Source organism: Atta colombica, unplaced genomic scaffold (assembly GCF_001594045.1).
Source record: "Atta colombica isolate Treedump-2 unplaced genomic scaffold, Acol1.0 scaffold166, whole genome shotgun sequence".
Lineage (NCBI taxonomy): Eukaryota > Metazoa > Arthropoda > Insecta > Hymenoptera > Formicidae > Atta > Atta colombica.
In genome coordinates, this window is record NW_017259257.1 from 22,706 (window position 1) to 41,335 (window position 18,630).

At 31.2% G+C, this 18,630-nt stretch overlaps 3 protein-coding genes across 6 annotated transcripts in view; 1 reads left to right on the top strand and 2 right to left on the bottom strand.

Moving 5' to 3' along the window:
- The window catches only part of LOC108686240 (uncharacterized protein PB18E9.04c), a 14,949-nt gene extending 9,743 nt beyond the window's left edge, over positions 1–5,206 (top strand). For 2 of the 4 annotated variants that reach the window (XM_018191431.1, XM_018191433.1), the window contains exons 2-9: positions 286–788; positions 1,695–2,069; positions 2,483–2,707; positions 3,315–3,463; positions 3,546–3,639; positions 3,716–3,979; positions 4,640–4,696; positions 4,793–5,206. In XM_018191431.1, the coding sequence (XP_018046920.1) occupies positions 286–788; positions 1,695–2,069; positions 2,483–2,707; positions 3,315–3,463; positions 3,546–3,639; positions 3,716–3,979; positions 4,640–4,696; positions 4,793–4,818 (1,693 nt within the window). In that variant the 3' untranslated portion in view covers positions 4,819–5,206. Of the gene's footprint in view, positions 1–280; positions 789–1,694; positions 2,070–2,482; positions 2,708–3,314; positions 3,464–3,545; positions 3,640–3,715; positions 3,980–4,639; positions 4,697–4,792 lie in introns of all 4 variants that reach the window. The other 2 variants (XM_018191430.1, XM_018191432.1) reach the window with 1 other exon arrangement.
- LOC108686242 (pre-mRNA-splicing factor Syf2) lies at positions 5,136–6,356 on the bottom strand. Its single transcript, XM_018191434.1, has 4 exons — positions 6,193–6,356; positions 5,842–5,982; positions 5,472–5,767; positions 5,136–5,388 (listed from the first exon to the last, which is right to left on the bottom strand). Exons 1-4 carry the CDS (start codon positions 6,286–6,288, stop codon positions 5,223–5,225), a joined length of 699 nt encoding a protein of 232 aa, XP_018046923.1. The 5' UTR covers positions 6,289–6,356; the 3' UTR covers positions 5,136–5,222.
- A 3,785-nt stretch (positions 6,357–10,141) lies between these two features.
- Positions 10,142–16,638, bottom strand: LOC108686167 (nardilysin-like). Its single transcript, XM_018191305.1, has 12 exons — positions 16,562–16,638; positions 15,343–15,519; positions 15,056–15,155; positions 14,305–14,509; positions 13,984–14,189; positions 13,723–13,893; positions 13,297–13,631; positions 12,683–13,183; positions 12,382–12,532; positions 12,128–12,261; positions 10,734–11,112; positions 10,142–10,615 (listed from the first exon to the last, which is right to left on the bottom strand). The coding sequence occupies exons 1-12, from the start codon at positions 16,636–16,638 to the stop codon at positions 10,142–10,144; spliced, it is 2,910 nt and encodes a 969-aa protein (XP_018046794.1).
- Between the last annotated feature and the right edge of the window lie 1,992 nt (positions 16,639–18,630).

Here is an 18,630-nt window from a genome sequence, read left to right on the forward strand (position 1 = left end):
TTCTCACTGGTCGAAATTCATATTATAATTGTTAGCCAAAGAGATTATAGTCAGATGGAACATCCGGTTTTGACATTCTGGAATATTATAAGTCTTTCCTAGCATACACATGTCTAATATAAGCGATTAACTGTAAGCGATCGCGCGATGCGTTCCTTTCGGAAGGCGGCCCTCGAAAAGAAACACGGACTCGGGACGTGTTCCACGGGTGTCTCCTAAATCGGAATCAACATCGGGGACAATCGGCGGCAAGCTGACTCCAGATACGTGTGCGTTGCAGAACAGTCACGACCGGGAGACATGCGCGAGAAGCCTGCGGGCCACCCAGGAGTCCCGTCCGTCACCGGGCGCGTTTCCACCCCCAGCCCCCAGTATCGGGATGCAACAGCCGCTATTGCTGCAGCCGCAGCAATCGCAAGCACAACAACGAGAGCAACAACTCGCATCGCAACAGCGTTGCTGTATGCCCGGTATGCCGATGAACCAAATGGTCGCGAGCAACGTCAGCGTCGGACGTCCTCATCGACCGGCGTCGTTGGACATCGGTATGAGCCGTCGCTACCCTCTCATAGGCTGCACCCGCACCGCTGCCGCCGTCGCCGTCGCAGCTGCGACGCCGGCGTCGTCCAGCGGCGTCGCCACTCCCTCGTCTGCGCCGGCTGTCTGCACGTCGCGCGGTTTCTTCGACGATGGTTGTTGCACCGTCAATAGTAACAGCAACGGCAGCAATGCGCCACCCGGCTTCGAGCTCAACGTCAACGTCGCCTGCAGCCCCGCGGGCAATCGCGGTACGGAAGACGGACGTTGTCTCCTTGCTGGAATTGATATTGTATTTGCACTATTTAACGCTGAACATTCCGAATTGTAAAGATTGTGCATTGAAAAAAAAATTATTAAATCTTAATAAATCGTTTGAATAGTGTTAACTAAATATTTACTAAATATAAAGATATATTTATTTTGTACAAGAACCATTCATTTGATTTAATTATCATTTCTTTTATTGAATAAATATTAGTTGAATAAATATTTATTTACCATAAATAAATATTAGTTGGCACTGTTCAAATAAATATTTAAAATTTAATATATTTTTAGTGTGCGTAATATTTTAGTAAAAAGCATGGATATTAAAGGAGACTTATTAGAATTGATAATAAAGTAAATTGTTGTTTTTCGGAAAGAAGACAGGAAATTTGTAATATAAACTGCTTACAATAATTATATATTAATGAGCGTTAAATATGTGATACGATCCAGCAGCGTACTAAGAATTAGATTACAACAGCAATAGACTAAGAATTAAATTACAATAGTATCAAATTAAAAGAGATTGCGGAATGATAATATTTTGCTGACGACTATAGGAAGAGGTAGAAGGACAGGATGCAAAAGAATAATTGCAAGCGAAAGCGGATTGTATAGCAACGCGATACGCTCTTCTTGAATCTTGATTTCTTGCGGCATGCTTGTTTATTACAGATATTATTAGAGACAATTCATTTTAATCGCGCTCATAAGCTTCTGTCGTAATCGCTGTTCAGATGGACCAGTTCGCAAATTAATTGACCTCGATTGTATACCGTCGACTTCTTTTGATTTGTTTCAATTGTCTAAAATTATCCACGAGATTTGGCGAAAAATGTATTTCTTTTTAAAAGAATGATTGTCTAATCGTGATTTTATATCAGCAGATTTTCGAACGGCACCGACGATCGGTGTCGGTAAACGAAACGATCTTGTCGTCGTGCCACGGCCTCATTATGCCGAGCCTCTGTTAGCCATCGGGAAGTCCGAGACGCAAATCGATCATACGCGAAGTTATACGTCGGTCAGTTTGACCCTCCGGCCACCCTCCTCTGAGCCGCAACCTCCAATCGATATCAGGTCGGAAGGATCGAGTCTGACCTACTCGACCTCGTCCTTGGATCCACGTGGCTTTCAGAGCCGTCTGCAGATCAGCATTGGTCCTGGAAACGTCGGTAGTGTGGCGGCGGCGAGGATCAGACCACCTATGGCTAAGCCGTTTATACCGCCGCCGTGGGCTCAAAACCCACTACGGTCGCCTGGTACGTTCTTAACTTAAAACACTTCAATTCAATCCAGACTTAATTTGGAGGCAAGAATTTCATTCGTATTTTAAAAAAGAAGTTTTATTGAGAAAGAAATATTATATTATATATAAATATAAAATGTTATATCATAAACTTTGAATATAAAATATATTATATAAAAAATGAACATTATTAAAGTTATATAATATTTATGTAGATTCTGTGATGAAAACACGAAACGTAAGCGTACATACACGAAGTGTTTTCAGACGTCTGATTCTAATTTTAGTAAAATTACAGTTCAACAAAATTAAGAATAAAATCATATTATAAAAATATAAATCTTTAACTCTAGTTAGAGAATTTTTTTATTAAAATTGACACGAGATACGGGTTTATTTAATACAGATTTGCTATATCGTTTTCAGAACTTTCTCTAGAACCGCCTAACCAATTGCCAAGGCCTACGACGACGATGAGCGCACCGACTACTCCCTCCATACCGCCGACAACGAATATTATCCCGGGTTGCAGCCTTCCCACAACACCATCCGGACCCACAACGAGCAGCGGCGTCGGGCCTCTTAACGCCGTCTCTTCCTCCCTCGGGGACCACATGGCTTCCGATCGGAATCGATCGCCGTTGTGCCAAGGTGAACCTACGGATCAGAACAGAATGACATCGTCGTCGGCGCGCGTCCTCGTCGCCGCTTTCGCCAGCGCTGCAGAATCGCGCGCACGTGTATATTTACCTGGAAGTCACTCGGTCGCACGTACTACGCCCACGCATGCAACGCCGGGAACGATATTTACGCATTCCTGACCCCACGCTCCGGGCTATACATAGCCCGCGCGCGCTCGCGGTTACAACTACGCGGACCACCTGATCCGGTTTTTCTGATCGTGAGAGTCCGACGCGTTCCCTGGGCCATTACATTAAATGCCATATACGTGAACTTTTCGTTTTTTTTTTTTTTTAATTAAGAATTAAGATTAAGAAGCACGATAATGCTGCAGACACAATACGGAGAGCGCGACTGTCAATCTATGATGCAGATGCGATAGCTGATGAAATTGTATATCTAATCCGTTGTCATCGTGATCGATAAAGTACTAATGAGACGAGGCGATATGTAATCAAATTTATGAGTGGTCATTCGTGACAAAGTAGAATTAGAAAATGATTGAAGTAAAATCTGGAATTATTTGACTTGTTTGATTGATGTACATGCTAATTAAAATAGTCTTTGGAATTTTTAGTGGAGGAGCACCAAAAGAAATTAGTCGCGGAGCAACTGGCTAGGAAGGAGAGGCTCGCCAAGGAGCTCAGGGCTGAGAAGGGACGACTCGAAGCGATGAAGAAGGAAGTGCAGGCATTAACCCGACCGGATCCCTTGATATCACCTCAAGTACGTACAATTGCAAACGATAATCGATCATTTTTTATGCATTTTCTCTTTTTTTTTTATTTTCAATGCGCGATTTTTCCAGGAGCTAAAAAGAAAACTGAAGACCGAAATATATATGCTACAGGTCGAGTGCGACAGATTGGCCATAGAAGTCGATCAATGGTCAGACAGACGAGGTATCTATTTCCTATCACGTTATTGTGTACATACAAAGTTTAGTAGAACTCGTGGCGAATAACTTGTATTTTCCAGTACCATTGGGCGAAACGAATGAGGAGTTTTATCAGGGCATTTATACTGGCCAGTCGTTGCCGACAAGACCGTCGAATCTACAACCACCGCGTTTACCGAGTCAACCACCGGCATGGCGATCGGAACAGCCGGCGAATGACAACGACCGGGAGGAACGGGATGAGCCTTCGTGGGTCTGCACAATGTGCACTTTCGATAATCATCCATTGATGAACAAGTGTGAGGAGTGCGACATGCCGAGACTGTTGAACCGCAGCAGTGCAGGTATAAGTTCCGGCAAACCGACGAGGAAGTTGCCGTCGACCTCATTGTCATCGTAGTGATAGTGAAACCGTCCTGAACGTTATTCCAACCATATGAAATAAAATAACTTGTCGCCTAACAGCATGCCGACTTTTTGTATATCCTTTGTGGAAACTCGTGAAGATCGTCTCCTGCGATCGATTACACTAATCGATTAGATTTTGAGAATATTATGAAGCGCTAAAATGAAAGTGATATATTTTTTATTCTATTATATTTAAAAAAAAACTTTAACAAAGTGTGAGCATATGCTATTATAACTATGTTATAAAAACTGTGTACTTAATTATAATTAGTTACATTAATCATGTTAATAAAACATAATAAAAGAGAAGAGAGTTGCTCTGTTCTCGTTTGTTTGTTTAAGATATGTGTGTGTGTGTGTGTATTTGCTGATTTTAATCGCTCTTATTTGTATAAATTAACATTTACAACTTACATTTTTTTAATATGTTTTTAAGCTATTAACAACATTGATATCGCATTGATATATATATATTTTTCGACGAAATACATCTTTAAGTCTAATTTGAGGTAAGGAAAGAAATTTATGCATAGTGAATTATACGTAATATTGTTTTACTTAATTTTGCAACAATGTTTATAGTCTGACATTTTCAGGGGAGACGCAAGATATTCATATACGAGTAACTCATCATCATAATTTTTCGCCACGGCGTAAGTATTTCATATTGATACTTTCAATCAAACGAGATTAATATTTTGCAAATGTAATAGTTATTTACACTGCAAAAATAAATATTACTTTTCCAGATATAGTACACAGTTGGGTGGTATGATGCGAACTGAATTAGAAGTTTATAAAAAACTGTACATACGTATAAAAAAATTAAATTAAATAAATTTTGTAGGGGCTAAGCGATTGTAATAGAACACATATGATGACTAATGTAATAATTTAATTTAATTTTTTATTTATGATTAGTATACATCACGAATTATTAGAATCATTAAATAGTTTATCCCGGTTTTTTGGCGATTTATGTCTTTTCGAAGCAATTTCTACGCATCTTTAGAATTTCGTACATAGCAGAATAATTATAGATGCATCGCCAATAAGAGCAAAAGGTACATTCGATTAAATATCATAAAATTCTTTTCTCCAGATTTTTATTTGTATAAAAAGTCATCATATAATACATAAAATACAAGTATTTGTGATAATTACATCAATGGTTTTTCCTTATATAGCCGTACCCCTCTCCAAATTTAATTTCGTTTCCCGAGTATACTCGCCGTAGAATCTCTCCAGTTTCTGATTGAATCTGGCGTTACGTTCGTTGATATAATCAATATCCGCGTCATCATTATGCATTCTACGCCTGCTGTATTTCTCCCGTTTTGCAATCCTGCAAAAAGAAAAACAAAGTAATTTCATCAAATTCGAGACTTATAAAGCTTATAAAATTTCAGGCCTATAAATGTTACTTACTGCTTCTCTAGATTGGTGACCATTTTATCTATCGCTTCTTTTTTGTCTTCGTGTAAACCGTGTAATATTGTATTTGGATCACCATAAAAAGCAGGGCCTAATTTTTCCTTTGCTTCTTCATATGTTTCCATATTCGGTTTAATATTTTTCACCAGTCTGTTATAAGAACGTATCGCTGCTTGTTCGTAATCTGAAAAACCTGGATCGGGATTCTGTTTGCTTTTCTTCTTTCTAGCTATTCTTTCTGCTTCAGTAGCATCAATGTTCAATAATTTTTTCCGTTCATAGTCTTCACCCTGAAGAATAAGTTAAATAGATAAATAATTTTGTATAATTTGTCAAAAATAAAAAATCTGATTAATCATGATACCTTAGCTTCTGCCTCATTTCTAGCAGCTTCGTCTTGCATTATCCATTCGGCCTGTCTTTTGCGGGCTTCCCAATTGGTAGGCAACTTGTTCCTCTTGTCTTCCTCCACCACTTCCTTGTGATTCTGCATTCTAGCCTCATTCTGTTAAATCAATACGCTATAGACAAATCATGACGATAAATTCCAATAACAAGAACTCTTAATTAATACTAAAAAAAAAACAATATTATTCATAAATAAATAAAAAGAAATGTCAATAAATAAAAGAAAGAAATAAGCAGTTTAAAACGTCGGAATGAACAAAATGTCTCAGACAGGTTACATTTACATTCTAATGCAAACTTCTCTTACCCTCTTGGTGTGGAGTTCTTTAAGTCGTTTCAGCATTTCCCCATATTTCGCCGTCGCGGATTGTGAGGACGATGCACTCGACGCTGCTTCGTCCATCGTTGATTGGAATAAGACACAATTTTCCAAACTCAAGCCGAACGTCAACACCAATCAACACAATAAATGGCGACTTGACAAAATCAGAAAGAGAAGAAAACCACTTGCGTTTTCGTGGTGAAACGCCATCTACGTTCCTAAAATGCAGATGTAGAACTATGTACACGTTTATCTTCTATGAAATCGACCGTTGATAAATAAATGGCATAAATTATCGACTGCACGCACGTAATAATCTAATCAGATATGAAGTCGATAATTTTCTCATAGGGTAAAAAGTTAGTTTAACGACTCTGATTCATCCTGTACATGTATAGTACCGCAGAGAGAAACTTGAGAAAGAACAAGGATCTTTTTCTTGTAATCACAAAATGTCTCCGCATATTACTACCCTCTGAGGAACATGGGCGTAAACTACACCAAAATATCTTTTTTTTTTTATGCTTCTGATGAATTATTTTCATCATTGAAATGGTTGAAGTTAGTCTTTATCAATCTGATAAATTTATTTCAACGATTTCAGTGATTTACTTCCAGGAGCATCTGATTTATTTCCATAAGGAGCATGCAAAATTGTTATAAATATACCACTTTACAAATTATACTTGCAAAAGATGTCAAAATATACGTAAAAATCGTTTAATAATTTTTATATACTTGTAAAAATGATGAAAATTAATCCAAAACATAATCGTGTATATGTATATAATAAGAATACTCAAAGTGTGTACTAAGGGTTAAATAAAATTATTTAAAATAAATATATTTTAAATAAAAAATATAAAAGAGTTATTTAGTATTTATTTATTATTTTAAATACTTAAGGTTGTCTGAATTACTCTCATTTTTTGCAACTTACTGGTCAAGGCAATTAATTATTTCAAGAAATAGTTGTACATTATTGGTTGCATCTTTTTTTGTTATGTTGCCTTGTATGAAGCATTGAATATATATAGACAATGAGTAAAAGATTTCACAAATTCTTGAAAGTTTTAAATTTACTGCCACGTAGAGTAATATGCCTATCAACGTCTGTATAATAGATGAGCTTCAGTTCGCTAATTTTACTTGGCTGCAAAAAGTATAAAAATATATACGTTACTGATTAATCGACCAAAATGTAATCTGATTTGATATATTTTATATAATAAAATATAACACGATAATGTTATATTTAATATTTATTCTTATTATGATTCTTTTAAATAATCTGACGGAAAAAAAATAGAGAGAAAAATTTACAGAAAAACTACATAAATTGAGACAAGATCTTAGACATTTTTAATTTTTCGTAGATATTCATAATGTTACTACGAATATCTATGAAAAATTAATGATTTCTAAAATGTTTTAATCTATATAGTTTTCGTAAAAATTTTTTCGCCAGAATATGTAAGAATTTTTTAATTGTTTTGGGTAGAGGAAGATATCGATACTGACATAACACTTCGTTTTTGAACAATATTTCTCAAACTGAAATCAGAAATAAAACTTGAGAAATATAAATACAACCTATAAAGTATCATCTATCAAATAACAAAGAAATTTTTATAATTTTGTATGCAATTTTGCAATAATTAACTTCTTTGTAACGTAAGTAAAAATGAGCGTCTGACAAAATGAAATTGACACAATAGACAATAATGCTATTCCTACCTTTTTTTTTCATATAAGTCATCTGTATAAAATACCTATAAATGAATGTGCACATCTAAGTTTTTCAAGAACCTTCTTACTTTAATATAAAATTTTTTTTGTTGATTTATATGTATATTGATGCCGTTTTTGTAACACGCAAATTTGTAAAATAGTTTTCTTTTGTAAAAGTCTTCCTATTAAATACACGATGGTTTTCAGCTTAATAAACCTTTTTAGACATTATAACGTAATAATAACATTACAAAGATTAAGTTAATTTATGACTTGTCTTACAGACAGGTATGCTGGTTTATGCTGCACACCGATTTTACATTTAAGAATTTTTGTCCGCTATGGACAAAAATATGACAAATGGAACTTAAAAATTATAAATGAAACTTATTTAGAAAATTACAAACATGTAATATTATGAATATAATATAATTATTATTTAAACTACGCAATTTATAATATCAGTTCAATTTAATGATGATAATTGTTATCTAAACATGTGAAAGAGATTTTATGTAAGATTCACGCTAATAATTTGAATCCAATTTGAACTATTAATCGACCGAGATTGAAAGGAGTGCTCCAGTTTTTGGATGTTGAAAATGAATTTATGTTTTCACAGTATTCCATTATAATTTTGAGACTTTAGCAATTAAAGGTGTAAAAAAAGTTATTTTTATGTATTTATCATACTCAAACTGTATAATGTATGATGTCTTAAAAAAGTTTTATTATAATAAAAAGTATGTTATATTATTATGACCTTCAGCCTTCAAAGAATTTTTTACACAAATTATTAAATCTACGGTGCGATATAATAAGTTCTTCATTTGTTCTGTAATTATTAATAATTATACGAAAAATTATGAGATTCTCTTATAATTTTCTTTTTGTGGATACGTTTCTAACATAAGAGAGGGGATTTGTTACATTCGATTCTTTTCGCTATTTACTCTTACTCTATTATATTATCAACGTGGAAGCGGACCACACTTACATGTCTAAATTTGCTCTTTCTTATTTTTATCTGTAATTTTCTATTTCAACTTTACTTTTGTATTTTTAATTTACTTTCACGTAATCTCAAATTTAATAATTTTATTGTTTCTTGTAACGTACACATTTTAGCAGATTAAGTTAATATCATCTGATTCTAAAATATTTGCAACTACTCATTGCCAATTGATATATTAGTTCTTCCGTTAATTTAATTATCTTAAATAAAAGAACGAATCGCTCGAAATGATACCAAGTATCGTCACTGAATGATACCTAAACGTCCTTAAATCAAAGGTCGAAATGTACGCGTTCTTTTATTTTTAAATTAAATTTATAATAGAAAGATATTATTTCACATTTCAACTACGTTGGCTCTTCCGTATGCAATTCAATTTTATTTTAGATACATTACTTTAAATACAAAGCGCCACTCTGAATGTTAAGGTGTTGAACTATTACATATAATCATTTAAATGAATTAATTTCAGAAATTATAATTGTATGTCAATATGGTTATCAGATTTTAATTTAATTTTACTGATTTATTATATTAAAGCTTAATAGTTCTCAGTTTATTTAAATATTCCATATTGCAACGTGCAAAGTGTTCTTAACGATATTAAGCATTATAATAATATATCTTATAAAAAGGAAAAAAATTGGGACAATAAATACGAAGGATTGGAAAGCTAATTAAAGAGCCTCTTTATATTATTCGTTATTATTACATGAGGATTTGGTATTAAATTGTGCATATAATAAATGAAAGAATTATTATTACAATGCAGTTATAATTAATAATGATCAGGGAATGATCATGTCTCAACGCTAAAGAAAATGAGCAGATTAAAGCCGTTTTTTAATGTTTTATAATTAGCGTTTTATATCCATTATATTATTATAGTAGCATCTTATCTGTATATATATAATTTTGAGAGACTCCCTCGCTCACTGGATAAATGTAGAGTTTTTTTTTGTAATCTTCCACGGACTGATCGTGCTGCTGATCGTTGATCATGCAATTCAAAGCAAAGTACCGTAATTTCTTTGCTTTATCTATAACAATTAATTATTAAAATTTTAATTGTTTTAGCAATTTTAAGTTTAGCAATTTAAAAACAAAAAATAAAGGCAAAAATAATGTCATAATATCAGATAATAAATATATATCGATAAAATTTTATCAAGACATAAAAAAAGTTATCTACTCACTACTTGCTTCATTGACTTCTTCTTTCTTCGGAACAGTACCTACCATTTGTATGCTCAATTTTCTAAAATTTTTTCCATTTAGTGTGTGCTCTTCAAACCATTTTCTTATCTCATCGATTTTTATGTCTTCTAGTGCAAGTTTTTTCTTCTCAAATCTATTAAACATATATTCAAACTTTATGATTTCATTCCAGTTTCTGGCAACTTCACAGTATATATCCCAATTTTTCTTTATTGATTCCTTATAATTATCAAATTTCTCTTCTGCCATCTCATTCAAAATCTTTTTAAATGATGTGAGATATTTCTCTATACTTTGATCCATGTACTCGATTGTATATTTATCTGCCTGAGTACAAATGGTAATAAAATATCCTAATATTCCATTAACATTTTCAATGTCGCATAACATATATTCAAACTCTACATCAGCTAGCTCAGCATATAAAGAATCTTTTATTATGTACTGAAAAAAAGGAAAAAACACTTTATATCAAAGTTATTCGCATATTTCATTCTCTTTTAAATATGAACGTAAATCAGTGATTACGTGTATTCAAAATAGTCCAAACAATATTACTTACGACTACCAGTTCGATTAATACCGATAATTTAATCGACATAACATCAGCTTGATAATAATTTGTCACTACCGATTTTGAATCAGATTTATTGATAATTTTCAGCTTGCAATAGCTTGTGCCCAAGGGTATCTGAGTCACTCTCATTTGTAGCAACGTATTATTTGTCAACGGATAGCATTTAATTCTTTCGAGAAATTGCCTTACATTCCTGATTGCAGCATTTTCCGTCATGTTGCCTTGTATGAGACACTGAATGTATAGAGTTCGAGTAAAAGATTTCACAAAGTCTTTAAATTCTTTGAATTTAATTTGATATAGAGCAGTGTGCTTATCAACGTGCGAATACTGGATGAGCTTAAGTATCGTTAATTTTACTTGGCTGCAAAAAAAATACAAATACATACGTTATTAATTAATCGATCCAAATGTAATGATTTAATATATTTTACGATATTGTTATATTTAATATTTATTTATTCTTATTAATTATTTTTTTATGTAAGAATTTTTTAATTGTTTCAAACAGAAGAAGGTACCGATACCGGCATAATACTTTGTTTTTGAGTATTTTTTCTCAAACAGAAATCAGAAATAAAACTTGAGAAACATAAATACAACTATGAAGTATCTTCAAATAACATAGAAGTTTTTACAATTCTGTTTGCAATTTTGCTATAATTAACTTTTTATTAAAGTAAACAAAAATAAGCGTTTGACAAAATGGGTCCCGGAACTGACACAATAGACAATAATACTATGTATTCCTATCCTTTTTTTTTTCATACAAGTCATTTATACAAAATACCTATGAATGTGCATATATACGTTTTTCTAGAATCTTTTCTACTTTAGTACTTTCTACTTTTCTATTTTATAAAATTTTTTTTTGTTGATTTATATGTATATTTTATGCTGTTCTGTAAAACGCAAATATAAAACGCGCTGTTTCCTTTTTGCAAAAAGTCTTCCTATTATACGATGACTTTCAGCTCAATAGATCTATTTGACACTATAACGTAACAATGTAAAGATTAAGAATTACCTTATGGTCTGTCTTACAGATGTGCTAATTTATGCTGTACACTAATTTTATATTTAAAAACCATGCTTTAGAAAAAAAATATGACAGAGGAAAATATAAATAAAATTTATTTAGGAAGTCACAGACATGTAATATTATAAATATAATATAACGACTATTATTTAAACTACGCAATTTACAAAGGAAGGTGGCAAAAATTTTATTTTCGCACTTGTAACATTCGTTTTTAATTAATTTTGAATACAAACAATTTCCGAGATAGGGATCTCTCTAAGAGACCGATGTCAGTAACTTTCTCCTATTATGTTATTTTATAATTGTTGTAATTATGCCGATAATAAATAGCCAATACCTGACAAGTTTCACAGGATCTGTAAATACGTCATAATACATCTTGAGTCGTCGCACTCTAATAATTTCAAATAACTCTTTCATAAAAATGAGAGATGGATTGATCATATATTCCGCAATAATCTTCAACAAGAGCTGTAATACAAGCATTTACATACACACACACACACACACACACACGCGCGCGCGCGCGCGCGCGCGCATGTACAATAATATATCTTAATATGTACTCCACCGTTTTGAACATATACTTACTGGCATTTTTTCGTTAAATCCGTATATTTTTATTGTAATACCCTTCTCAGTGGAACTAATCTCACAATCAATCCCCGCTGCTTTGGCTGGATATAATTCTTCGTCGAATAGAAACGATAATATATCACAGTACACATCCATTAGAGCTGCACTGATATTTCATTAATATTAATGTGTTTAAAAATTAAATATAAATAATTATATAAAAATCATAGTGTTCGTATAAGCTAAAAAATTATTGTATAATGTTATAATAGTACAATATAGTAATCTATTACAATGTTACGCTTTTTATGCTTACTTCCTTGGCGACAAAAGTCCCATAGAGGGAACAAAATGGAAATACATATAGCATTTTGGCAAACAAATCTTGGAATACGGATGATACCAAAGCTCCATCATACCACTACTTAATAATTTTACAGGATATTTTGGAACTTTTGCTGGTATTGGTATTAAAGAGAAATCGCTAGGAAGGAATATATTTGGCAATGGTAAATGAAAATCTTGTAAAGGTTTAATTGATTTCCAGCGTTCGATACATTCTCTTGATATATTGATGTTTGTATACTCTGCTTCCGACCATTTTTCGACTTTATTTAATTTAAGATCAAAATCTTTATGGTAAAAAATCATAATATTCACAGTCTCTGACGTCAAATAATTTAAACATTTTTGTATATCTGTTGCATTGTATTCGAAATAAAGCTTATTTCCGGTTATATAATTGCGCGACGGATAGATATGCATACTTCTAGACAAATGTATTACATCAAACTGTGTATTATCTTCAGCGGAAAATCTAAAATGATTCCCAAATATAAGCATTCATATATCCATTTTCTCTTTCTCAATTATTCTTCATATATCTAGATATTTCTAAAATTAGTCTATCTAAGATTTAATATTGTTTACCTAAAATCATTTTCCGTAATCTTATAAATCTCATCGTAAATTCTTTTCTGCGGACCTTCTTTTTTTAATAAATTGATAAAGGAAAAGATCGTATTTAAGAATTCCTCTAGATATTGTAATTTCTCATAGAAGAAAACCGTAAGATTTAGTAATGTATACATGGAGGTTTGCATAAAACTGCTTTCATTGTTACATGTTATTTCGCAATTCCATTTTTTGCGTAGATAACTAGTTAAAGAACCTTTTCCTTTATGCTCAATAATCCATGAAATATATTGATGTGGTTTACTTTTGTAGAAATCGACAAGCGAGGGCATTGGCCACGTTATTTCCAACTACAAGAGACAATTTTTACTTTACAGATATTTCTATGAATTTATTTAGTATAATATTTTTATATTTTGAAATTCAGTTTTGTTCACATACTCGGTTGAAATTATGGATATTGCTAATTTTATACATATTTTGGAAAGCTGGAGTAGCAAAAGAAATACCATCTTTAAATTTGATAAAGTCGTCGGGAGGCAGCCCATTATTTGGTACGTTAAAAAAGCACTTAGTGACATTATTTTCCAATGTATCCAGTGGTAATTTTGCCTTTAGAAAACGTATTATATATTATGACTTAAATATATTGACTTAAATATATTAATATTCTATGATTCTTGTCACAATTTAAATGATTACCTGTACAACAAATTTTATTCTGTGAGCACTGTAATGGCGTGTCTTGAATTTAACGATTTCTTCGTACAATATGTTGTCATCTATACTATCGTATAATTTTATAAAATTGTCTTTAGGAAACTTGCTAGGTGGATGAACTGGCAGCGCAAAAGAAGAGAACAATTGTTCTATTCTGTTCCTATAAGCTGATGAAGCAACTCGTAGCTCTAAAAATCGCATGTAAGTATAATGTAAGTACATAAACAATAGCATATAAATATATCATTATGTGAATTTATAAATTGTTTGTAAATTGGCATCACAATTCTGAATTATGTATACCTGCTTCTGCCTCCGCTCGCCATTGTTTAAAGTTATCTTTCTTTAAAGGTTTAATTAAAATTGCAGCCAAATGATCAAGAGCTGATAACAAATACTTGTTTTTTATTTGAAAATAAAATATTGTATTCTCGCATTCCGTTGAGACATAAATCAAGCTATCATACTTTCTAGTAAATGCATTAAAATTATTATCAGAATTACTATTCTGCAAATAAGATAATACTTATACACACTACAATACAACAATAAATGAATTTTATGGAATCATATGTTATATGATAATACTTCTGAATAATTTTCGGATCCCGTATAATTTAATAATTTCTCAAAGTAATATGCTATGCCTGGATTTATAAATGAACTGCTGAAACAACCTGCCCCCACACATAAGCTACAGTATGCCTGTTTAAAAATACATATCGTTATATAAAATGGAGGAATAAGTACATCAATGGAATAATCCGTAATCATAATTTCAATTGTATTTCGAAATGAATCTATTGAAACTCTTCTGCGTATAGCTTAGGAAACTAAATTTTAAACATTTTTAAATTTCTCATAAATGAAATTTCTCATAATACTCTTAGATTTTAAGAAAAAAGATACTTTTCATGATTCTATAGGTCTAACTTCACTATTATAATTCTAATGAATTTTTATGAATTTTATTTTAACAGATCAAAAATAAAAGGAAAACTTATGCTTGATATGGATAAATCTTAAAATAAACTATAGATTGTCTTGTTTGTACTATTTCTTCATCTTTTTCATCTGGATCTTGGGAAGCACGTGTTTTTGAATGTTCATTGGATATTAGCAACGCTGTGAAACCATTCGGTAATTGGATGACTCTAAATTTAAAAGATAAAATAAATAATAAAAAATTAAAACTTTAACGGAGAAATTTTCTTATAAAAAAAATCTAATTCTTCCTTTCTTATAAAAGATGCATTGTAACGTTTTTGAAAGTTTGCCATATTAATATTTCTTACGTATTTCCATCGAAATCAAATCGCTGAATATTTGTTCTCATCTCACCTATATCCTTTTTTGTCGTTTTCCGATTTGACGGGTGGCTCTAAATATTCAACTCGATTTCGCTTTTCGTTTTCAACTGTAAACTCCATCTCTGACATTACGTTAATGTGCAGAAAATCAGAATGAAAACTAAGTCGATCGGTAGAGTGTAAATCCGAAAAGAAAGAAGGAAAAGATCTTGCGTTTTTTATTCCTTTTTAATAAACTTAGCACAGTATTATAATCGATATTTTAAAAGATACCTTTTCCTTGCTTTGTGGCACTCGAATAAAGATCAATATATCTTATATGTATGTATTGTAAGCAAAAAAAGTGTAGGAAATAAAAGCAATGTCGTCGGTCGTACATGTTTACTTATTTAATTGTGATATTTACCCTGCGCTGTATAGCCAATATTAATAGAGAAATTTGATTTTTAAAATTGTCTCAAGTATAATTTCTCAAAATGTCTCATAAACTAATCGCAGGAGTGTATCGACTGCATCTTAAAAAATTTACTTAAAATGATGTTGAAATAAGAACTACCTATATAATGATAAGATTTAGTTTAACTTAATTAATAACTTATTGTTGTTCATACCCATAAAGAGATTTTAGTGCCTTATTGTATTATTGATATGCACAAATTAATGTTAAATCATTATTAAATAAAAAGAGAAATAAACAAGATTCTTATAAATACATCATAATTAATATTTTCACAAATAAATGTGTTGTGATATAAAAGAGTTTACAAGGAGATGTAATTTCGATGCTAAATAAATGCGCGAGTCCGGACCATTTATTTTTTATTTTCATTATATTATTATTGTTGAAGTATCAACAATTCTCAGTGGGCATTCTAAGAGCATTCTGGATTTATAGGAAAATGTAGAGCTTTTTTTTGTAATCTTGTGCCTGTAGACATAGTTGATTACAGGTTATATTTTTCGCAATACGTATATCTCTCGCGATCCTTGTATAATATCTGTATATAACAATAAATTTTTTTTGTAATTATAATTGTTTCTGTTTAACTTTAAGAATAATTCGATAATAAAAAAATGGAAGACAAATAAGGTTAAAATCAGAAAACAAATTGACATTCACTAAAATTTGATTATAAAATTAAATTATCAACTCATAATTTTCTACCCTGACATAACAATCCTCTGGATCATTTTCTATCAAAAGTAATCAAAAGTGCTCAATTTTCTGATATTACTTTTATCTAATATACTTTGCAAAACATTCTTTCAAATCGTTGATTTGTGTCTCCTTTAATGCAAGCTCTTCTTTCTCGCATCTGTCAAACATGTATTTGCATTCTACGACTTCATTCCAATTTCTTTCAAATTCTTTTTCAAAATTGTTATCAGCATATGATGTCCTTGGCTTCGATGATTTTTTTTTTCTTCTTGATACGATCCAATTCTTCTTCTGAGATCTCTTCCAAAATTTTATTAAACGATTTGAGAAATTTGAAAATTTTATTACGATTTGAAAATTTTATTAAACGATTTGAGAAATTCGTTAATGTACTGTTCCGCCTGCATGATTGTAAAGCATTTATTTGTATAAATATCAGCAACAAATGTAAAGTTCTAATTCCGTTGTCATTTTTAAGAAAACACCCAGTACTATCTAATTGTTTTTCAAATTCTTGCTTTTCGAATAATGGTAATTTCATTATTAACTAAAATAAATGCGGATTTGATATAATGGCTGAATAAAATTAATCGTAATAATCAAAGATGATATTCAAATTGCATTTAATTTTTAATACAAACAAGTATAAACCGATATTGCTATATATTCAAAATATATAACGTTAATTAGTATCGTTTACAGTTCGATTATCAGTTCGATGACAATTTAATCGATGTGACATCAACTTGATAATAACACCTCATTGTGGAAACTGATGGAAATTCTCCAAAATCAAATCTTTCGAAACTTTTTGACATCCAACAGGTTGCCTAGATTTATAATTATATCAGACATGTATTATGAATACAAAGCCTTACAATCAATTATTCTAAGAAATTTCCATATAGTTTTGGACACATCAGAATTCTCCGTCATGTCTTACAAGCACTGAACGTACAGATGCTCAATAAAGTAATGTGCAAAGAAGACCTTCGAAATAGGTAGTATATTTAGCTAGTATATAGTACAGTGTACTTATCAAGGTATAATGGATGAACTTTAGTATATTCAATAATCTCATGTCCCTGCAAAAAAGTTTGGGTAGGGTAAGACAGTCAATACAATTTCAAAAGATGATACAATTCTGAGCGAAATAAAATTTGAATTCAATTTTTGTTCAAATTCATTTAATTTTTTCCTGTTTAGTACTCTTAATAATTAATGATATAATATAACAATAAATAATAATTAATAAATATCGTTAATTCTAATCATACTTGATATTATTTGTATTTTGATTTGTTAATATACAATCATAATACTAACAAGATAAATTCTCACTCAATATAATATTGCAAGCAAAAAAATAGTGAAACTGAGTACAGCAACTTTGTAAATATGTATGATAATGAAAATATTTCGTCAAAATTGCAATATTTTTGCTTATTATTAGATATGCAAATACAATTCCTAGCAACATGCAAGAAAAAGATTAATTAGATGAACAATATAAAAGATGAACAAATATTTCTACACCATTATGGCAATATAACGGTAAAAAAATTGTTAGCAAACGGATTACACGGATTTGCTTTTGCACAAAGTGTCATCTGAAATTATTGTAATTATGCTTGATAATAATATAAACTGCCAATTATATACTTGACAAGATTCCAAGATTTATTAAATGTATTGTAATAAATTTCAATTTTCATGCTTTTTGAAAATTTTAAACAATTTCCTCGTAACTGTTGGATAGACTCTGATGTGTTGCGCAATAATGTCTAGCAAGAGCTACATATAAATATAACGATATATCTTGAAATTTTTTGTTTATAACTCTTTCTTTGAAAAAAATACTTACTGGTATTTTTTCGCTAAACCCATATATTTTTATTGCAAAATCTTTCTCAGTGGCAATAATCTTATAATCAATCCCATGTTGTAGCTGAATATAATTGGTCCGTCAACAGAAATTTCAATATTTCGCAATATATATTCATAACAATTGTACTGAAATGTTAATATTAAGTATAGTATTTAGTATAGTAGTAATCCAACTATTATATAGTTGTATTATTTTTTAATGTTATTATTTATTATTTCGATGATTGAAGTATCAAAGAAGAAAGTAAGTTTAACATTTCGATAACTTAGTAT

Coding starts and splice junctions, on each gene's coding strand:
- LOC108686242 (XM_018191434.1), bottom strand. CDS start 6,288: ATGGACGAAGCAGCGTCGAGTGCATCGTCCTCACAATCCGCGACGGCG. Junction 5,983..6,192: donor AAGAACTCCACACCAAGAGG/GTAAGAGAAGTT, acceptor TTGATTTAACAG/AATGAGGCTAGAATGCAGAA. Junction 5,768..5,841: donor GAAATGAGGCAGAAGCTAAG/GTATCATGATTA, acceptor CTTATTCTTCAG/GGTGAAGACTATGAACGGAA.
- LOC108686167 (XM_018191305.1), bottom strand. CDS start 16,638: ATGTTTGACAGATGCGAGAAAGAAGAGCTTGCATTAAAGGAGACACAA. Junction 15,520..16,561: donor TTGAAAGAATGTTTTGCAAA/GTATATTAGATA, acceptor AAAAAACGCAAG/ATCTTTTCCTTCTTTCTTTT. Junction 11,113..12,127: donor GATCCTGTGAAACTTGTCAG/GTATTGGCTATT, acceptor TTTTTTTTGCAG/CCAAGTAAAATTAACGATAC.